Source organism: Anas platyrhynchos, chromosome Z (assembly GCF_047663525.1).
Source record: "Anas platyrhynchos isolate ZD024472 breed Pekin duck chromosome Z, IASCAAS_PekinDuck_T2T, whole genome shotgun sequence".
NCBI lineage: Eukaryota > Metazoa > Chordata > Aves > Anseriformes > Anatidae > Anas > Anas platyrhynchos.
In genome coordinates, this window is record NC_092621.1 from 10716421 (window position 1) to 10732178 (window position 15758).

General features: G+C 70.8%; 4 protein-coding genes across 5 annotated transcripts; 3 read left to right on the forward strand and 1 right to left on the reverse strand.

Moving 5' to 3' along the window:
• Positions 1 to 382: 382 nt before the first annotated feature.
• TMEM8B (transmembrane protein 8B) lies at positions 383 to 6326 on the reverse strand. Of its 2 annotated transcripts, none has more exons than XM_038171054.2 (13): positions 6099 to 6326; positions 4507 to 4696; positions 4182 to 4389; positions 3860 to 3993; positions 3494 to 3753; positions 2674 to 3026; positions 2405 to 2501; positions 2179 to 2302; positions 1659 to 1801; positions 1366 to 1544; positions 1130 to 1276; positions 929 to 1045; positions 383 to 828 (listed from the first exon to the last, which is right to left on the reverse strand). In XM_038171054.2, exons 1-13 carry the CDS (start codon positions 6316 to 6318, stop codon positions 493 to 495), a joined length of 2508 nt encoding a protein of 835 aa, XP_038026982.1. In that variant the 5' UTR covers positions 6319 to 6326; the 3' UTR covers positions 383 to 492. The 2 variants fall into 2 exon arrangements, with proteins under 2 accessions (XP_038026982.1, XP_038026983.1); XM_038171055.2 differs by having other exon boundaries at positions 600 to 824.
• Positions 6327 to 6433: 107 nt separating this feature from the next.
• On the forward strand, positions 6434 to 10687 carry TAF1C (TATA-box binding protein associated factor, RNA polymerase I subunit C). The gene is made up of 14 exons (XM_038171053.2): positions 6434 to 6753; positions 6838 to 6931; positions 7046 to 7152; positions 7237 to 7332; positions 7420 to 7490; positions 7577 to 7824; positions 7915 to 8025; positions 8125 to 8248; positions 8340 to 8411; positions 8510 to 8645; positions 8731 to 8859; positions 8980 to 9154; positions 9271 to 9408; positions 9507 to 10687. Exons 1-14 carry the CDS (start codon positions 6628 to 6630, stop codon positions 10655 to 10657), a joined length of 2778 nt encoding a protein of 925 aa, XP_038026981.1. The 5' UTR covers positions 6434 to 6627; the 3' UTR covers positions 10658 to 10687.
• Positions 10688 to 10919: 232 nt separating this feature from the next.
• On the forward strand, positions 10920 to 12095 carry HINT2 (histidine triad nucleotide binding protein 2). The gene is made up of 5 exons (XM_038170498.2): positions 10920 to 11029; positions 11396 to 11530; positions 11622 to 11726; positions 11801 to 11873; positions 11959 to 12095. Exons 1-5 carry the CDS (start codon positions 10964 to 10966, stop codon positions 12048 to 12050), a joined length of 471 nt encoding a protein of 156 aa, XP_038026426.1. The 5' UTR covers positions 10920 to 10963; the 3' UTR covers positions 12051 to 12095.
• Positions 12096 to 13912: 1817 nt separating this feature from the next.
• SPAG8 (sperm associated antigen 8) lies at positions 13913 to 15661 on the forward strand. The gene is made up of 7 exons (XM_038170975.2): positions 13913 to 14079; positions 14283 to 14613; positions 14759 to 14933; positions 15028 to 15073; positions 15158 to 15272; positions 15367 to 15429; positions 15507 to 15661. The coding sequence occupies exons 1-7, from the start codon at positions 13928 to 13930 to the stop codon at positions 15639 to 15641; spliced, it is 1017 nt and encodes a 338-aa protein (XP_038026903.2). The 5' UTR covers positions 13913 to 13927; the 3' UTR covers positions 15642 to 15661.
• The last annotated feature ends 97 nt before the right edge of the window (positions 15662 to 15758 follow it).

A 15758-nucleotide genomic window follows, 5' to 3' on the forward strand; every position in this document is an offset into this window, starting at 1 on the left:
CAATCCTATTAGGGAGCCGCCCGCCCGCCTGCAGCTGGTAATCCCGTTAGGCATCCCCTAAATCCCAGCACGCCGGGGCTGCATCCCCAGGGAACGGCTCATGGGGGGGGGGGGGGGCTGGAGCAGCACCCCAGGAGCTGCCCCGTGGCTGTCACACAGGGCTTGGGGACCTGCCTGGCACCGCATCCCTGTCCCCCCCCCCCGCAACACCCCAAAAGGCAGCTGGAGGAGGGGGTAGGGGGGGGGTCCCAATGCATGCAGTGCCCCCTCCCCGTGCCTTGGTGGCACCAGCAGGGACGTCACCACTCCAGCCACACCCGGGGTGCCAGGAGGGGCAGCTCAAGGGGTGACCATCAGCGGAGTCCTGGTTGCTCCGGGGACGCACAGACAGACGGACGGACAGACAGACAGATGGACAGCCCCGGTTCTGCTCCCCCCCCATCCCCCACCCCCCACCCCAGGGTCCCCAAATCCGCTCTCCTGGGGGTGCCGTCACCCGGTGCAGATGCTGTTGATGGAGGCGACGGCGGGGTCGACCAGCCCCAGCTCCTCCTGCTCGTTGACGCAGAGCTGGTACCCGCAGCCCTTGCGGCGGGGCAGCGGCCCCAGGCGCCCGGCGGGTTTGGCGCGGGGGGGCAGCAGGAAGCCGACGCTGCCAGCGATCAGCAGGTGCCAGATGCTGTGGATGTAGAAGTAATTCTCCTCCGTCTCCACGAAGGCGTAGAGCAGCACGGCGCCCGCCGCGATCAGCGCCCCGGGGCACAGGTAGAAAGCCCAGCGCTTCCAGGTGGGGGGGTAGCAGTGGCGCCGGCGGATGGTGCGAGCTGTCTGCGTGGGGACGGCAGCGAATTGAGGGTTGGGGGGGGGCAGCCGTGTCTCCCCCCCCCTCCCCATCCCCTGAATTGGGGATGCGCCCCAAGGTCCTTACCCAAGCGATGGCCATGATGCCCAAGGCGAAGAGGCTGGGTCCCAGCAGGTTCCAGAGCCCGTGGCGGTCCATCTGCAGGGCCATGGAGAGCAGCATGGCCCCCAGCAGGTACAGCACCTGTGGGTGAGGAGGCGTCAGGGTGGTCCCTCGCCCACCCCCGGGGGGGGTGGGGGGGGACCCTTCCCCTGTCCCCGCACTCGCCTGCTTGACCACGGGCTGCAGCCGGGCCATGGCGATGACGGTGACCCAGACGGACATGAGGGAGCCCAGGAAATCGCAGAACTGCAGCACGTCGTAGTCCATGATGCAGAACACCACGATGCCCGGCTGGTCGCAGGCGTGGTAAAACTGGGGCAGGGAATGGGGGACGAAAGGAGGTGAGAGCCACCCCGCATGGCCCCCCTGCCCCCGGCCCCTCGCCCACCGCCCAAACTCACGGTGGAGAAGAACATGGTGAAGATGTAGACGGCGGCTTCCAGGAGGTAGTGGCTGCGCACGGCGATGGCCACGGGAGGCACGAACATGACGTTGCTGAGGCAGAGCAGCAGCGTGGAGAGGAGCTGGAAGCCGTAGGAGAACGCCTCGGCGTTGTCCGTGCAGCCCCAGCCGTTCCAGCCTGCGGGCAGGAGAGCGGCTGTCACCACGCAGCACCCACGGGGGGCGGCGGGGGAAACCCCCTCCCAGCAACCCTGGGGGGAGCCGGGCGGGGGGGACAGGGGGGTTATCTCACCGGCTTTGCACTCGCAGGCGGCGTACAGGTAGTTGTTGGTGCGCAGCAGCTTGCACTGCCCGTAGATGCCGCAGTCGTTGATGCAGGGCGAGAGGTAGGCGCGCAGGTAGACCTCGGCCGTCACGTTGGTGCAGGGCTCGAACCTGCCCCAGGGGTGGGGGGAAAATGGGGTCAGCAGGCACCCACCGTGCCCCTAAGGCAGCTCCCATCTCTGCCACATCCATATTGCCACGCAGCCAGGTGTGCACCCCGTGCACAAGGAGCGTACATGGCACCGTTTGCTCGCACCAGCACCAACCCCAGGTGTGCCCACACCCCAAATCCCCACAGGGACACCGGTGTGGCAGGGCTGGGAGCAGAGCCATAAACCTGGAGGGGTCCCACAGGACACCGAGCAGAGCCGGGGTGCGGTGTGGGCACCCCCAGGTGCGCACGAGCCCTTCCCAACCATGAGCCGTGGGGACCCTCACCCAGCTCCATCCCCGTGCGCCCACCCTGCGCCCCCGCGGAGGGCTCCTACCCGTGCTCCGTGGCGCAGAGCGAGCGCAGGCTGAGGTACCAGCTGCCCGTCTGTGGGTAGGGGATGCGCAGACGGCTCAGGCTGGCCGTGGCGTTGACGGAGAGGAGGAAGCCTGCCAGGGACTCTGCCGGCAGGGACAGCACCGGTGAGGGGACCCTCATGCTGGGGTACAGAGGGGTGCGGACCCCCTGGCGTGCAGCAGGAGGAGGGGGGCTGCCCAGCCTACCCGTCTCGCAGGTGACCGAGGCGTTGTCACTGGAGGCCAGCGGCACCTCGTGGTTCAGGCAGCCGAACACCGTCGCGTTCTCACCACGCAGGGAGCTCTGGTGGCAGAGGGGACACGGCCCCAAGCCATTTGGGGACACCCACTGCTGCCACAGCCCCCTCACCCGCCACCCACAGCACCCAGCCCACCACCACGCGCCCCAACCCAAAGCTCCCAAGCCACATCCATCCCCCCGGGAGCGCCCCAAACCTCGCTCTTGGTGTCCTCACCACGTTGAGCCGCAGCTCCAGGTTGAGCACCCCGCCGCTGTCCAGCACCGGCAGCAGGTTGATGACGAAGACGGCGGGGCGGTCGGGCGGCACCGAGACGTTGGGCCCGAAAAAGATGTAGAAGTGGACGGAGAAGGTGTCCAGCTCGTTGCGCAGCGTGGGGCGCACGGGCCAGCAGCGCTCGGCGGCGCTGGGGACGGCGGCCAGAGGGTGCCTGGTACCGTTGGGGCTGGCGGGAGGGGGGCTGTCGGCACCCAGCCCCAGCCCGCCCGCGGAGCCGAAGGAGTGGGGCATGTTCATGGAGGCGCTGGAGGGCAGGAAGGGAGGCCGGGACAGGCTGGGGCGGGAGCAGTCTGCAGGGGAAGAGGTGTCAGAGCCGGCACTGATCCCCTCTGCCTCCCAGCGCAGCTCCCTGCGTGCGTCCTGGCGCCTGGCAGTGTCCCCAAGCATCCCGGTGTCACCCAGCATCCCGGTGTCACCAAGCATCCCGATGTCACCACGCACCCCAGAGCATCCCAGCACCTCCCAGAATGTCCCCGTGCATCCCAGTGTCCCAGCACCTCCCAGAGCATCCCAGTCCTTCCAGAGCATCCCAGCATCTGTGTCCCAGCATCCCAAAGCATCCCCGTGTCCCAAAGCACCCCTGCACCTCCCAGCACTTCAGTGTCCCAGCACATCCCAGTGCCTCAAAGCACGGATCCCAGTGCATCCCAGTGCCCCAAAGCCTCCCAGCACCCCCGTGCCAGCACAGCTGGCTGCCCCCCCCGTCACCCAGACCCCACAAGCACCCCAAATCAACACCGAGGCCGCATCCCCTCACCCGTGAGCTGCACGATGACCTGGAAGGAGACGGTGCCCGGCACGCCGGGGTGCCTCTCCACCAGCACGTAGTACCAGTGCTGCCAGAAGGGCAGGTCCAGCGCCAGCTGGCAGGGCGCGTGCTCCCGGCAGTCCAGCGCCGTGGAGTTGTGCAGGGGGGGGGCCTTGGCCCGTACCCACAGCCACAGGGGGCAGCCCTCGGCCCCCCGGCACCGCAGCACCTCCACCTGCACGCGCGACGTGTAGCTGGGCACAAACACCCTGCGGGGACACGGAGAGGGGCTGGGGGAGGCAAGGCAGAGGGATGGGGGACCCCTGGGAAGATGACCACCCCCCAAAAAGGCTGGCAGACCCCCGTCGTGCTCACTTGTAGAGGCAGGAGCGGTTGTGGGGGCCCATGCTCTGCTCGGAGGCGTATCCGGGGTACAGCACGGCGATGTTGACCAGGCGCTGCACGATGAGCTGCGGCTGGAAGAGGTACTGGCACTCCTCGTAGAGACCCTAAGCCAGCAGGGAAATCAGCACGGGGGTTTGGGGGGTGCCCAGCAGGGAATTTGGGTGCTGCCCACCCCGGTACCCCCCCTCCAGAGCCACCCAGTGCCCCACACCTACCCCACGCACCGCCAGCCCCAAATGCCAGCTGGGCACCGTGCCCTCCCCAATCCCCACCCCACCCCAAAGCCCTGCACCTTGACGGAGATCTTCCCCTCATCCTTGGGCAGGTGGGCAGCCAAAAACCAGTCCCCGGGCAGGGGGCTGGTGACGTTGAACACCCCGGTGGTGCGGTTGGGCAGCGTCCAGGTGAGGGTGAGGGCGAAGGAGCCAGGGACGGCCGTGTCCCTGGGGAAGTGCGTGCGCAGCGGGTTGATGACGGAGGGAGCCCCCGAGCGGAAATACCTGCAGGGGGCACGGCGATTAATGGGGCGCAGCTTTGGGGGGGTGGCACGGGGGGACACACCGAGGAGGGGTCACCGCGGGGCAGTGCCCGCCAGCGGGGACACGCCGTGCGCTCACACGGTGATGCTGCGGTCCGGGCAGTGGTCCCCGAAGGTGCCGCCCTGTTCCTTGAAGGTGATGAGGTTCCAGACGGCGATGACGGTGTCCTCGGGGATGTGGAAGTGGAAGAGCTCGATGCTGGCAAAGGAGCGGAAGGGGCTGAGCTTGCGCGGCGTGCGGGTGAAGTAGTCGGTCACGAAGAGCCCGTCTGCGGGGGGAGACCCAAGGGGTTCTCTCAGTGGGGCTGGGACCCCCTCCCCAAGCTCTGCCCCGCTGGGCGGGGGAGGCACGGTGCACATATGGGGTGCGCACATGCACACGGGGGGTGCCGCCTGCGTGCACGGTGAGGCGGAGGCGTGCACACCCACGGGTGGCTGCGCACAGCCTGCAAGATGCTTCCTGCAGGGCTGCCCAAACAGCCAGCATCCCACGGGGAATTTCCAGGAGCCTGGGCAGCAGCGGGGATGCAGGCACGTCCCTGGAGCCGTAACAACTTTGCCCTGCCGCTGGGACGCCTGCCCAGCACCAGCCCGGGAATCCCAGGCCTCATTCCCCAGGGATGCACTGAGGATGGGATGCTCGTGGCTGCGGGATGCCAGCAGAGGGGATTCCAGCAGCCCCGGGGGGATTCGTCCAGCTGGGAATTGGGGGGGGCGGAGAGGAAGGGGCTGCTTCGTACAGCCTGTGCCTGGCCGGGGGTGCACGCGCGCGTGCGTGTGTGCCGGCGGGCACGTGTGTGTTGGTGCTGCGTGTGTGTGTGTGTGTGTGTGCAGCCCCAGCAGGCTGAGCCCCGACTTGCATCTGCTCCTGCATCCCTCTCCTGGAACAAAGGCAGCTCCCCCTCCCCTATCACCGGGCACCAAATGCCCGTCTGCGTGTAGGGTGCCCGACCCCAAATCCTCCACCACGAGCCCTCCCTGGGGGGGGACTCTCCATGGCACCCCCAGGGGACCGGAGCTCCGTGTTAGGGGGGTCCCTGGGGAGACGGAGACCACCAGGAGGGGTCCCCGGTGCTCAGTCCCCTGGGGTGAGGTTGGGGGGGGGTCGGGAACCGGGACGGAGCCCCCCGGGGCTGGACGCGCAGCCCCGGGGCTCAGCACCGCGGACAGCGCCCGCGGCCGGGGCTCAGCACCGGGGACAGCTCCCGCGGCCCCAAATCTCCCCCCCCCCGCCCCACAGACACCTCGGGACCCCCTCCCCCGACACCACCCCTCGCGTGTCGCACCCCACGGCACCCCCCCGCGTCCCCCTGGTGTCTATATGTGGGGTGGGGGTGGGGGATTTCTCCCCCTATTCCCCACCGCGCCCCATTGCGCGGACACCCCTCTGCGCGCCCCCATGCCCCATAGCAGGCAGCCACCGTGCCCCACACCCCCCCCTCCCTCTCCCCACACAGCGCAGCCCCCTGCCCACGCACCCCGCACCCCCCCCAGGCCCACCATACCCCCCTCTACCACCACCGTCCCCCCTATACCACCACCCCACAGCGTCCGTGCCCCCTTTTACAGGGTCGCTCCCCCCACTATAGGGTCGTGCCCCCCCCATAGGGGACCCGTGACCCCCCCCCCCCCCCCCCCAAACCCCCGACCCCCGGCCCCCGGGGCGCTCACCGGCGGGCGGCGGCAGGAGGAGGAGGAGGAGGAGGAGGAGGAAGAGCAGGAGGAGGAGCAGCGGCGGCGGCCGCAGCGGGGGGCGGACGAGGGGGTCCCGGCGCCCCCTCCCCGCGCCGCCCCGCCGCCCCATGCCGCCCCGCCGCCGCCGCCGGAGCCCGACGCGCGCCCGCGAGAATGACGTCACCCGGCGCGCCACGCCCCCTCCCCGCCCGGCCATTGGCCGCTCAGCGCGCCCATCGCCGCCCTCCGCGCCTCGGGCGCTGATTGGTGGAGCTGCCGGGAGGGGCGGGGTCAGCCCGGCGGCAGCGGCGCGCGCGCGCGCTCTGGCCGCGTGCGGGGCGGGGCGGGGTGGCGGGAAACGGGACCGGGACCGGGACCGGGATCGGGAACCACTGGGACTGGGATCGGAACTGGGATCGGAACTGGGACCAGTACCAGTACTGGGACTGGGACTGGGATCGGGACCCTCCGGTACCCGGCGCACCCCCCCGGTACCCGGTACCTCCCCCGCTCCTCCGGTGTCCCCATGGAGTTCCCCGCCGCTCTCTTCCCTTCCTATTTCGGCTGCGGCCCCCCCAAGGATGAGGCCGGCCCAGCACCGGCTGCCGGCTGGGGGGAGCACGGGCAGGTGCTGGAGGCCGGGAGTGGGCAGGTGAGAGGGGAGCGGGGGTGGGAAGGGGATTGGGGATGGGGGTACCGGGGCCACCCTCACCTCCCCAGTTCTGTCCCCGTACAGGTGCCGCCGCCGTTCGTGCCCCGCCGCAGCCGGCAGGGCGAGAGCTGGGAGCCCTGCGAAGCTGCTGCCGTGCCCCTGCTGCCACCCAACGACAGTGAGGACCTGGGAGGGGGGGGGGTTTGGGGTGCCCCCAGGCACCGAGCCATGTGCTGGCACCCGTCCCATCCCGTCCCCGCGGTGCCAGCCGTGCCCTGCTCTGTCCCCGCAGGCTGCTGGATGCCCCCTCTGGTCCCCCAGGACATCCTGTACCGCGGCGTGCTGCGCAGGAAGCTGCGGGCAGGGAGGTCGGGAGCTGCGCTGGACTTCACCAAGCAGGTACCAGCGAGGGGCTGGGGCACAGCCTGGTGGGGACCACGGCGTCCCCAAACATCCTGACCCTGCCTTTGCCAACCCGCACAGCTGGGACACTTCTTTGTGGATCACCCAGAGGACGCCTTCGGCTCCCTGGGGCAGCTGCTGCACAAGAACTTCCACCTGGGTGACTCCAAGCTGAAGGTCAGTGCCTGTTTGGTTTCTTTTTTGGGGATGGGGTCTCCATCAGCCCCCCTTCACTGCAGCCCTGACCCTTTTTTACCCCCACAGAAACCCTCCCGGGACACCACCATCCGCATGACGGCCCTGGTGGAGGAGCTCAACCGGCTGGAGGCCAGGCGGTGAGTGCACCCTGGGGACAGGGAATTTGGGGGGGGGGGGGGGTTCCTGGAGGACCCCCTCCCCGTGACACTGGCTGTCCCCGCAGCGGCTGCCCGCGGCGTCACTTCGTCTCCCGCCTGCGCTGGTTCTCCCACCTGTGCCGGGACTGGCTCTTTGAGGTGCCACTGGGGCTGCTGGCCGACTGCGTGCACGAGGAGCTGCTGCTGCAGTGGGCCGGCTTGCTCTTTGACGACAGCCCCACCGGGGGGGCACTGGCCTGGCTGCCCCCCCAGGAGGCGAGCGGGCGCGTGGGACGCCTGGTCTACCCCGGCGCGGAGGCCATGAATTACCTCTGTATCCTTACCTGTGGGGGAAAACGGGGAGGGGTATCTGCTGGGGAAGGTAGAGGGGGTTGTGGTAGTGCCCTTAGCTGCCCCCCTCCAGATTTCCAGGATGTGGTGCTGGAGGAGCAGCCCCGTGCCCGAGGGGCCCCGGCGCAGTTTGAGCTCAACGGGCGCATCCGGCAAGTGGGTGCCGCACGGGTGGATGGAGAAGGTGAGCAAGCCCCGGGACCCACAACCCTGAGATGACACCTTGGGGACCCTGCCCTCTCAACCAGCCACCTTGTGTGTGTGTGTGTGTGTGTGTCCCCAGATTTTGTGGGCGTCCGTTCCGACTACCACTGCGGAGTTTGGAGGGTGCCGGGCAGGGCGGGCGCTGCCCCCAGCCCGCTGCAGGTCATCCGCACCGACGTGCCGGCCTCCTGCCTCACCGTCAGGTGGGTGCCGGGGAAAACGAGCTCCTGGGGGGCTGTGCTGCCACCACAGACCCCCCTGTCCCCATGGTGATGCCGTCCCCCTGCCCCACAGCCCACACCTCCCAGGGGAGCTGGCTGTCTGCACCCAGAGCGGAGCCGTCTACCTCTGGAGCGTCGAGACTGGGTGAGTCAGGGCGCTGGGTTCTGGACCCCTCTGATTTTGGGGTGCTGGGTGGTGGGGAAACCCCCCTACCCACTGGTGGTGCCCCTTTTTCCTCGCAGGCTGCAGCGGCTCCGCCACGACCCCCAGACCCTGTTTTTCCGGGACCACTCGCCCTGGCGCTGGAGCGACTTCACCGCGCACCCACGGGTGCTGAGCTGCGCCGACCGCACCGGCATCCAGTGCCTGGACACCCGGGTGAGCCTGGGACGGGGGCGTGGGGTCAGTGGGGAGGGGGTCGGGCACCCTGGGGTGCTGATGGCACCCTGCTCTGCCTCCACAGGCCCCCTCCAGCTGCCACTTCGACTTCTTCAAGGTGGGCGAGGAAGCCGGGTGCCAGCAGGGTGAGCGCGTGGTGCTGCCCATGTACCTGGGCCGGGCTCACCCCTGCCAGCACCTCGTCACCACCCAGGTGAGTCCCCCCACGGCTGGGGGGCACAGCCCTGGACCCCCCCACACCCTTTTAACACTGCTGATAAGTGGCGTGCAGGAAGGGGAGCCCCGCTGAGCTGTGTCCCCCCCCCCCTCCCAGTTCGCCGTGTACCTGATGGACGAGCGCCTGCCGCTGGTGCCCGTGCTGAAGTGGGCGCACATGATGAAGGCCCCCCCTCTTTTTGCCCAAGTGGCGCCGGGGGGCCCGGGCAGGAGCCATAAGGTGGTGCTGGGCGCCTCCCGCATGCAGGAGCTGCTGCTGCTGCAGTACACAGGTGAGAGAGCAGCACGGGGGGGCACAGGGCTGACCTTGGGCACCGCGTCCCCCCCCTCGCCGTGTGGTGCCACGGAGGGACAGGGTGATTTTTTTTGGGGCACTTCGGTTTTGCAGGGGGCAGCAAGTCGGCCTGCCAGCTGGTGGGACCACCGCAGAGGCTGCAGAGCATCGCCAGCTGCCTGCCTCACCTCCCCACACAGCTCCCACACCGCCACCACTGGCTCCAGCAGCGCCTCGGTGCCCCCGCCGCCGGTGAGCAAAGCTGGGGAGCACGCGGGGGTCCCGGGGGCAAAGAGGGGACGTGGCCACTGGGTCGCTACAGGTGGCAATTGATGTGTTTGTCCCCACAGGGCTGGCCGCCGTGCAGCACCAGCAGGGCCGGCAGGAGGCCCTGGTGGTCTTCCAGCTCTCCGAGGCCGGGGATGTCTTCTACCAGGCACTGAGGCACGAGGCGGCGCCAGCACCCGCTCCCCGCCAGGAGGAAGAGGAGGAGGCCACGCAGGAGGCCCCGGGCTCTTCCCCGCTGTTCAGCAGCGAGGAGGAGGCGCAGGAGGAGGAGGATGAAGGAGAGCAGACCTTCTACCTCTCCAACCTGGAGGTGATCATCAACGACGAGGAGGAGGAGGAGGTGGGCACGCCGGTGGCCACGGAGGAAGCCGAGCCCCCCGCGGAGCGCCGCGCCAGCCCCCAGCCCCCTCCAGCCGTGCCCAGCCCGGCCGCTGCCCTGCGGTACCGCCGCTGGCTGCGGGCCCTGCTGCGGGTTTGGGGGGGCTCCCCGCGGCACGCCTGCCCCCCGGGACCCCCCACCATCAGCAAGCGGCGCCTCTTCACCCGCAAGGAGCTGGCGGCACCCGCGGCACCCAGCGCCCTGCACCAGCAGCTGCGCCAGCGGCTGCGCCAGGCCATGTGCCTCAGGGAGCGCATCCAGCGCTGGGATGCAGCCCCCGAGCCCCCCGGACCCCCGCCACCACCCCCCCAAGAGCCCGATGCCCTGAGCGCCCGGCTGACGGCAGCCTGGGGGGGCGAGTGGGGGTCTGGGGGCGCGGGTACCAGCCTGGCACAGCGGCGGCAGGCGCTGCGGGAGCGGCGGCGGCGGCAGAAGGCGGCACGGGCTCACCGCAGCCTCTCGGCCAGCTTCACCTCCTCCGTCACCTACCAGTCCGAGCTGTCCGAGCTCAGCGACGCGGGACCCCCGCGCTCGTCCCCCCCGGCCACCCCCTTGGAGGTGGTGGTGGGGGGCTCCCCGCCGGCTGCCCCCTCCCCGCCGCCCCCTGTGGAGCCCATGCTGTCCTCGCAGGAGCTGCGCTCGCGGGGGATCCCCAAGGAGCGGCGGCGCACGCTGCGGGACTACCTGGCCGTGTGGGCAGAGGGGCCCCAGGACCCCCCCGAGCCCCCCAGCACGCCGGGGGCGCCGCTCTGCATCCCCTCCTCCCAGAGCCAGCTCTCCTCCTCCTCCTCCTCGCAGCCCCTCCGCCGCAAGCGCCCGCACATGGGCTTCTGAGGGGGCAGGAAATAAACCCCTGATGGCACAGCCCTGGCTCTGGATTTTTTTTTAAGGGGGGGGACGCCCACGCGTGACCGTGGGGGGGGTCACCCCCAGCACCCACCATCGGGTGTGGGGATGAGTGGGGGGGAGCAATGCGCCCTGCACGGGTCGGGCTGGGTGCCTGGAGCGCGCCACGCGTGGGTTCCCCCCCCTCCGCGGTCACGCGTGGGCGCAGGGGGGAAGGGGCGCGGGCGCTTTAAGGACGCGGGGGGGGGCGTGGCGGAAGCCCGGGGGGGGGGCGGGGACGCGGAGGCGCGCGCCATGGCGGCGGCGGTGCTCGCGCGGGGGTGGGCGCGCGCCTGGGTGGCGGGGGCGCGCCTGGGGCAGGTGGGCACGCGTGGGGTGCGTGGGGAGGGGGGTGCGTGGGATAAAGGAGGAGGAAAGATGGGGGGGGGAAAGAGGGGGGGGAGGGGGCTTGGGGGTGGGTCCTGCGCCCGCTTCCGCACCCGTGCAAAGTCCACGAGTGGGCGTGCAAACGCGCACACACGCACAGAGCCCCCCTGCGGCGTGGGGGCCCACGCGTGGCCCCCACCTCGCCAGCTTAACCCCCCCCCCAACCACCCCCGTGCCCGTCCGCTGTTGCTCCCTGCATGTCCTTGTGTGTGTCCCCTCCATGTCTCCAAACCCACGGGTGTCACCCACCCACGCGTGCCCGGTTGTCACGCCCCCCCCCCCCCCCGTGTGTGCCCCCAGCGCCCCCTCAGTGGGCAGGACGGGGAGGTGGGCAAGGCGCAGCGGGCGGCCGCCGGGGCGGGCACGGAGCCCACCATCTTCAGCAGGATCATCGCCCGCACCGTGCCGGCCACCATCCTCTACGAGGACAAGGAGGTAAGAGGGGCAGCGGGGACACGCGTGGACCCCCCCCCCCCACCCGAGTGAGTGAGTGAGGGTCTCAGGGCGCTGCACCCCCTCCCCGCAGTGCCTGGTCTTCCGCGACGTGGCCCCCCAGGCGCCCGTGCACTTCTTGGTGATCCCCAAGCGCCCCATCCCGCGGCTGAGCTGCGTGGAACCGCAGGATGCCCAGGTGAGTGGGGGCTTGGGGACACGAGTGGGGACGGGGGACACGCAGGGCTGAGCCTCCTGCCCCCCTCCCCGCAGCTCCTGGGGCACCTGATGGTGGTGGCGGCGCGCACGGCGAAGGCGGAGGGGCTGGAGGACGGATACCGGCTGGGTGAGTGGGGGGGGTGGTCCCCTCCCCTGTGCCCCCCCACGGGTGACACCACCCCCACACTGACCCCCTGTCCCTCTCCCGGCAGTGATCAACGACGGGAAGCACGGCGCCCAGTCCGTCTACCACCTGCACCTCCACGTGCTGGGGGGGCGGCAGATGGGCTGGCCCCCCGGCTGAGCCCCCCGGGTCACCCCCACAATAAAGCTGCTCGGGGCACCCGCAGTGGCTTGCTTGGCTCTGTTTTTTTTGGGGGACAACCCCAGCGCTCTCGGGGGGGTGATGAAGGCTGTGCTGCCGCTTATCTGGGCCTCCACACCAGGCCTCCGCTGTGAGATCCTCCCCGTGCACACCCCAGAGCCCCCCGTGCACACACCATTGTGCAAAGGGTTGCACTGCACGCCCCAGATCCCCTGTGCAAGCACCACTGTGCAAAATGTGTTGCACACCCCATGCCTCCTGTGCAAACACAATGCACGACAAATTGGACACCCCAGAACCCCCCCATACATGCACCACTGTGCAAACCCTTGCATTGCACATCCCAGACCCCCCCGTGCATGCACCACCGTGCAGGACAAATTGCATTGCACCCCCCTGGACCCCCTGCACGTGCAAGGCACACACAGCCCCGTACCCACACGGTGGCACCGGGCCATGCAGCCACGTGCGGGGCAGCAGCGGGGCCACAGCCCCGGCATCCCATCGTCTCCCTGCCCCGTGCCTCCTGCTCCGGCCACCGCTAAATTTAGCAGGGGGCCGGCGCTGGCGCAGCACGCAGCCCACCTGGCACCACGGCGCGGCCGCCTGGGCCCCCGCCAGGCGCGCAGGGACCGCAGCCGCCGGGGATAATGTGGGGTCTGTTCGGCCGGGTGTCGCTGCCGGCGGCTCTTGGGGCCCGGCTGGGGGGCTCATGGAGGTTTGGGGGGGGTCCCTGCGCTCTGCAGACCCCTTGCAGCTTTGCAGACCCCTGCTCCGGAGCACCCCGTTAGTGGGGGCTCCCCAGAAGCTGCACATGAAAACACGGGGATGTGTGGAATAAGGGGGGGCACTGGCGTTGTCCTGGGGGGGGTCCCTAAAACATGCATGCAGGCTACATGAGCATTGTGCCCCCCCCCACACACACTTTGTGCTGGGGCGGGCGGGGGGCCCAGGGTTGTTTTCGTTCCCCAGCCAAGGACTATCGCAAATGACGCAAGTTCCCCAAAGACATCGAGGGGAAGGGGGGGGGGAGGAGAAGGAGCGGGGGGGGGGGGGGATGGATGTGTCAGCGGCACGCTGCGCCCAGATGTGCTCCAGCTCCCGCTGCCGGGCCCCAAGCCCTGGGCTCCCCGCAGGGTGCCCCGGAGCAAAGCCACATCCCCGGGGGGGCGGACACGGAGGGCACGGCGCGGGGGGGCCTCCCCCTCACCCCCAACCCCGGACACGTGTGGGCGCCCCCCCGGCGCTCCTCTCTCTCCCGGCAGCTGCTCGGCAGATGGGCTCGCAGCAGCCACAGCCCCGGGCCCCTCCGCGGGGCTGCCGGCACGGCCGGCCCCCAGCTCCCCCCTCCCCGACGGCTTGGCCTGGAGCCGAGCTCCCGGGGCGGGGGCCGTCCCCGCTGGGCCGCGGGGGTGAGACGCGAGGCCGGCCAGGATAAACAAGAGGCCCCAGCGCCGGCAGCGCGGTGGCTCGGCCGGCGCACACCGCAGAGCGCTGCAATAACAGCCCGGGGGCCGCCGCCGTCAAAGGGCCCTTCTTCTGCACGGCGCCCGTCGAGGCTGGAAGGGGTGGGAGAGGGGGGGGGCGGAGAGCGGGGCTGGCGTCCTGCAGGCTCGGGGGGGCGGTGGCCGGGCCCTGCCCTGCCCTTCCCGGGCCGCCCCCCGCCCCCCGCCCCGAGGCGCGCAGAGGGCGCACGGCGCGCCCCGGACGCCCCCTCGGGGCTGCGGCCGCGCACGTGGACGGAGCGCGCGCGCGCGCCGCTGGCCACGCCCCCTTCCCCCGAAACCACGCCCCCCTCGCCCATCTCCCGCCACCTCGCCCCACTCTGTCCCCGCCCCCCCCGAGGCTCTCCGCCAATGGGAGGCGCCCCCGCGCTCGGCTCCGCCAATCAGATGGCGAGGACGGCGTCCCCCGTCCCCATGGAGACCGAGGGGGGGAGCGCGGGAGAGGAGCCCCCGGGCCCGGCCATGGAGCGCGGAGCGCGGCGGGGGACGGAGACCCCCAGAGGGTGGGCACCGGGGGGCACCGGGGGGTGCACCGGGGGGGCACTGGGGAGGGGGCCCAGGGGTGCTGGGGAGGCACCAGGGGGGTGTTTTGGGGGGTTCCCGGCGGGGTGCTGGTGACCCCGCCTGGTGCTGGGGTCACCCAAAGGGCAGGGGTCACCAGGGGGGCACTGGGGGTCGTGACCCCGCTGTCTGTCCCCGCACGCAGGGTGGCTCTGACCGGCTGTGTGCCCCCAAAGCATGGGGGGGACCCCCGGGATGAGCCCCCCCCGTGCACCGTGAGGATGCGGGGGGACGTGCTGCTGCCCGTGGGGGGCTCGTGCCGGGGGGACGCGGCTGGGGAGCCCCCCGGGGTGGTGGTGGTGGACGGCGGTGAGGAGCCGGGCGCAGACGAGGAGCAGCAGGAGGAGCAGGAGGCCGCAGCCGAGGAGGTCCCAAAGGTGCTGGCTGTGGCCACGGAGCCCCCCGAGGTGCCGGCCCCGATGGCCGTGCAGGTCGTGCCCCGCGGGAGCTGCTTGATCCACAACTGGCAGGAGGAGGTAACCCCACAGCCCCCCTGCTCCTCAAATCGGTGCAGGGCACAGCATGTGCTTAGGGACCCCTTGGGGGGTCAATGCACCTGGGGGGCTCGGGGAGGGGTCGGTGCCATCCAGGGGAAGTGCTGGAGCCACGCCGTGTCCCCAGAGAGCCACCAACGACCTGGACCAGGTGCCGGTGCCGGAGATGGGCAGCGAGGGCTTCGTCCACCGGCACGGCCACCGCGGGCTGCTGACCCTCCAGCCACCAGCCCAGCCGCCCCCCAGCAGCACCACCAAGCAGGCCTTTCGCCCGCCCCACAGCGTCCCGATGCTGGCGAGAGGTGGGACCGGGGGTCCCCATCCCAAAATAAAATAACGGGGGGAGCGAGGTGCCGAGGGGCTCAGCCCGGTGCTGAGGGTGCCGGCTCCCTGCAGGGCAGCGGGAGGCCATGCTGGAGCTGATGCTCTACCAGAAGTACAGGTGAGACTGCCCCTCCCCGGCCCCAAGGGTGGTCCCCGTGCTTGGGGACCCCAAAATCGGGCAGCTGGGGGGGTGGTCCCACAGGCAGGAGCTGCTGGAGGAGATGTCCCCACCCCGTGCGCCCATGGAGAGCCTCTCCACCACGCACCGGGATTTCCAGGCAGGGGGCTTCCAGCCCACGCCGCCGCCCACCACCCAGGTACCCACCCCACACCTCGCACCCCACCAGGGATCCCTGAGGATGCCGCCCCCCCCTCACCGGCTGACACAGGGGCTCCCCTTTTCCACCGCAGCCCCACGACTACCGCACGGAGCAGCCCTGCAGCTTCTGGCTGGAGCAAGCCCGCAGCGTGCCCGTGAGCACCCCCAGCCCACCCTGCCCGTGGGGACAGCACCCCCTGCTCACGGGGGTCCCCGCGTCCCTCTCCTCCAGGGCGTCACCTGCATCCGCACCGGGGACAGCCCCTTTCGGAGGAACGCTGCCTTCTCCACCCCCATCACCGAGTACCTGGAGCAGCCCCTGCCCCACGTCGCCGAAAGCTACGGGGTGCGGCCGAGCAAGCAATAAAGAGCAGGCGGTGTCCCTGCCCTGGCACCCAAGGGTGTCCCTGCGACCCTGCGCACCTTGGCTGTCCCCTGTGGGGCAGGGGACCCCGATAACCACCCCCTGCTGGCAGCCAGCACC

Bases quoted from the DNA above. Each gene is read 5' to 3' on its own strand.
- TMEM8B (XM_038171054.2), bottom strand. From the start codon at position 6,318: ATGGCCGGGCGGGGAGGGGGCGTGGCGCGCCGGGTGACGTCATTCTCG. The intron at 2,502-2,673 runs GTGAGGACACCA...CTCTGCCACCAG, and splicing joins TGGAGCTGCGGCTCAACGTG to AGCTCCCTGCGTGGTGAGAA. The intron at 829-928 runs GTAAGGACCTTG...GTCCCCACGCAG, and splicing joins GCATCATGGCCATCGCTTGG to ACAGCTCGCACCATCCGCCG.
- TAF1C (XM_038171053.2), top strand. From the start codon at position 6,628: ATGGAGTTCCCCGCCGCTCTCTTCCCTTCCTATTTCGGCTGCGGCCCC. The intron at 6,754-6,837 runs GTGAGAGGGGAG...GTCCCCGTACAG, and splicing joins TGGAGGCCGGGAGTGGGCAG to GTGCCGCCGCCGTTCGTGCC. The intron at 7,153-7,236 runs GTACCAGCGAGG...CAACCCGCACAG, and splicing joins CGCTGGACTTCACCAAGCAG to CTGGGACACTTCTTTGTGGA.
- HINT2 (XM_038170498.2), top strand. From the start codon at position 10,964: ATGGCGGCGGCGGTGCTCGCGCGGGGGTGGGCGCGCGCCTGGGTGGCG. The intron at 11,030-11,395 runs GTGGGCACGCGT...GTGTGCCCCCAG, and splicing joins CGGGGGCGCGCCTGGGGCAG to CGCCCCCTCAGTGGGCAGGA. The intron at 11,874-11,958 runs GTGAGTGGGGGG...CTCTCCCGGCAG, and splicing joins GGAGGACGGATACCGGCTGG to TGATCAACGACGGGAAGCAC.
- SPAG8 (XM_038170975.2), top strand. From the start codon at position 13,928: ATGGGAGGCGCCCCCGCGCTCGGCTCCGCCAATCAGATGGCGAGGACG. The intron at 14,080-14,282 runs GTGGGCACCGGG...CCCCGCACGCAG, and splicing joins GGGACGGAGACCCCCAGAGG to GGTGGCTCTGACCGGCTGTG. The intron at 15,273-15,366 runs GTACCCACCCCA...TTTCCACCGCAG, and splicing joins CGCCGCCGCCCACCACCCAG to CCCCACGACTACCGCACGGA.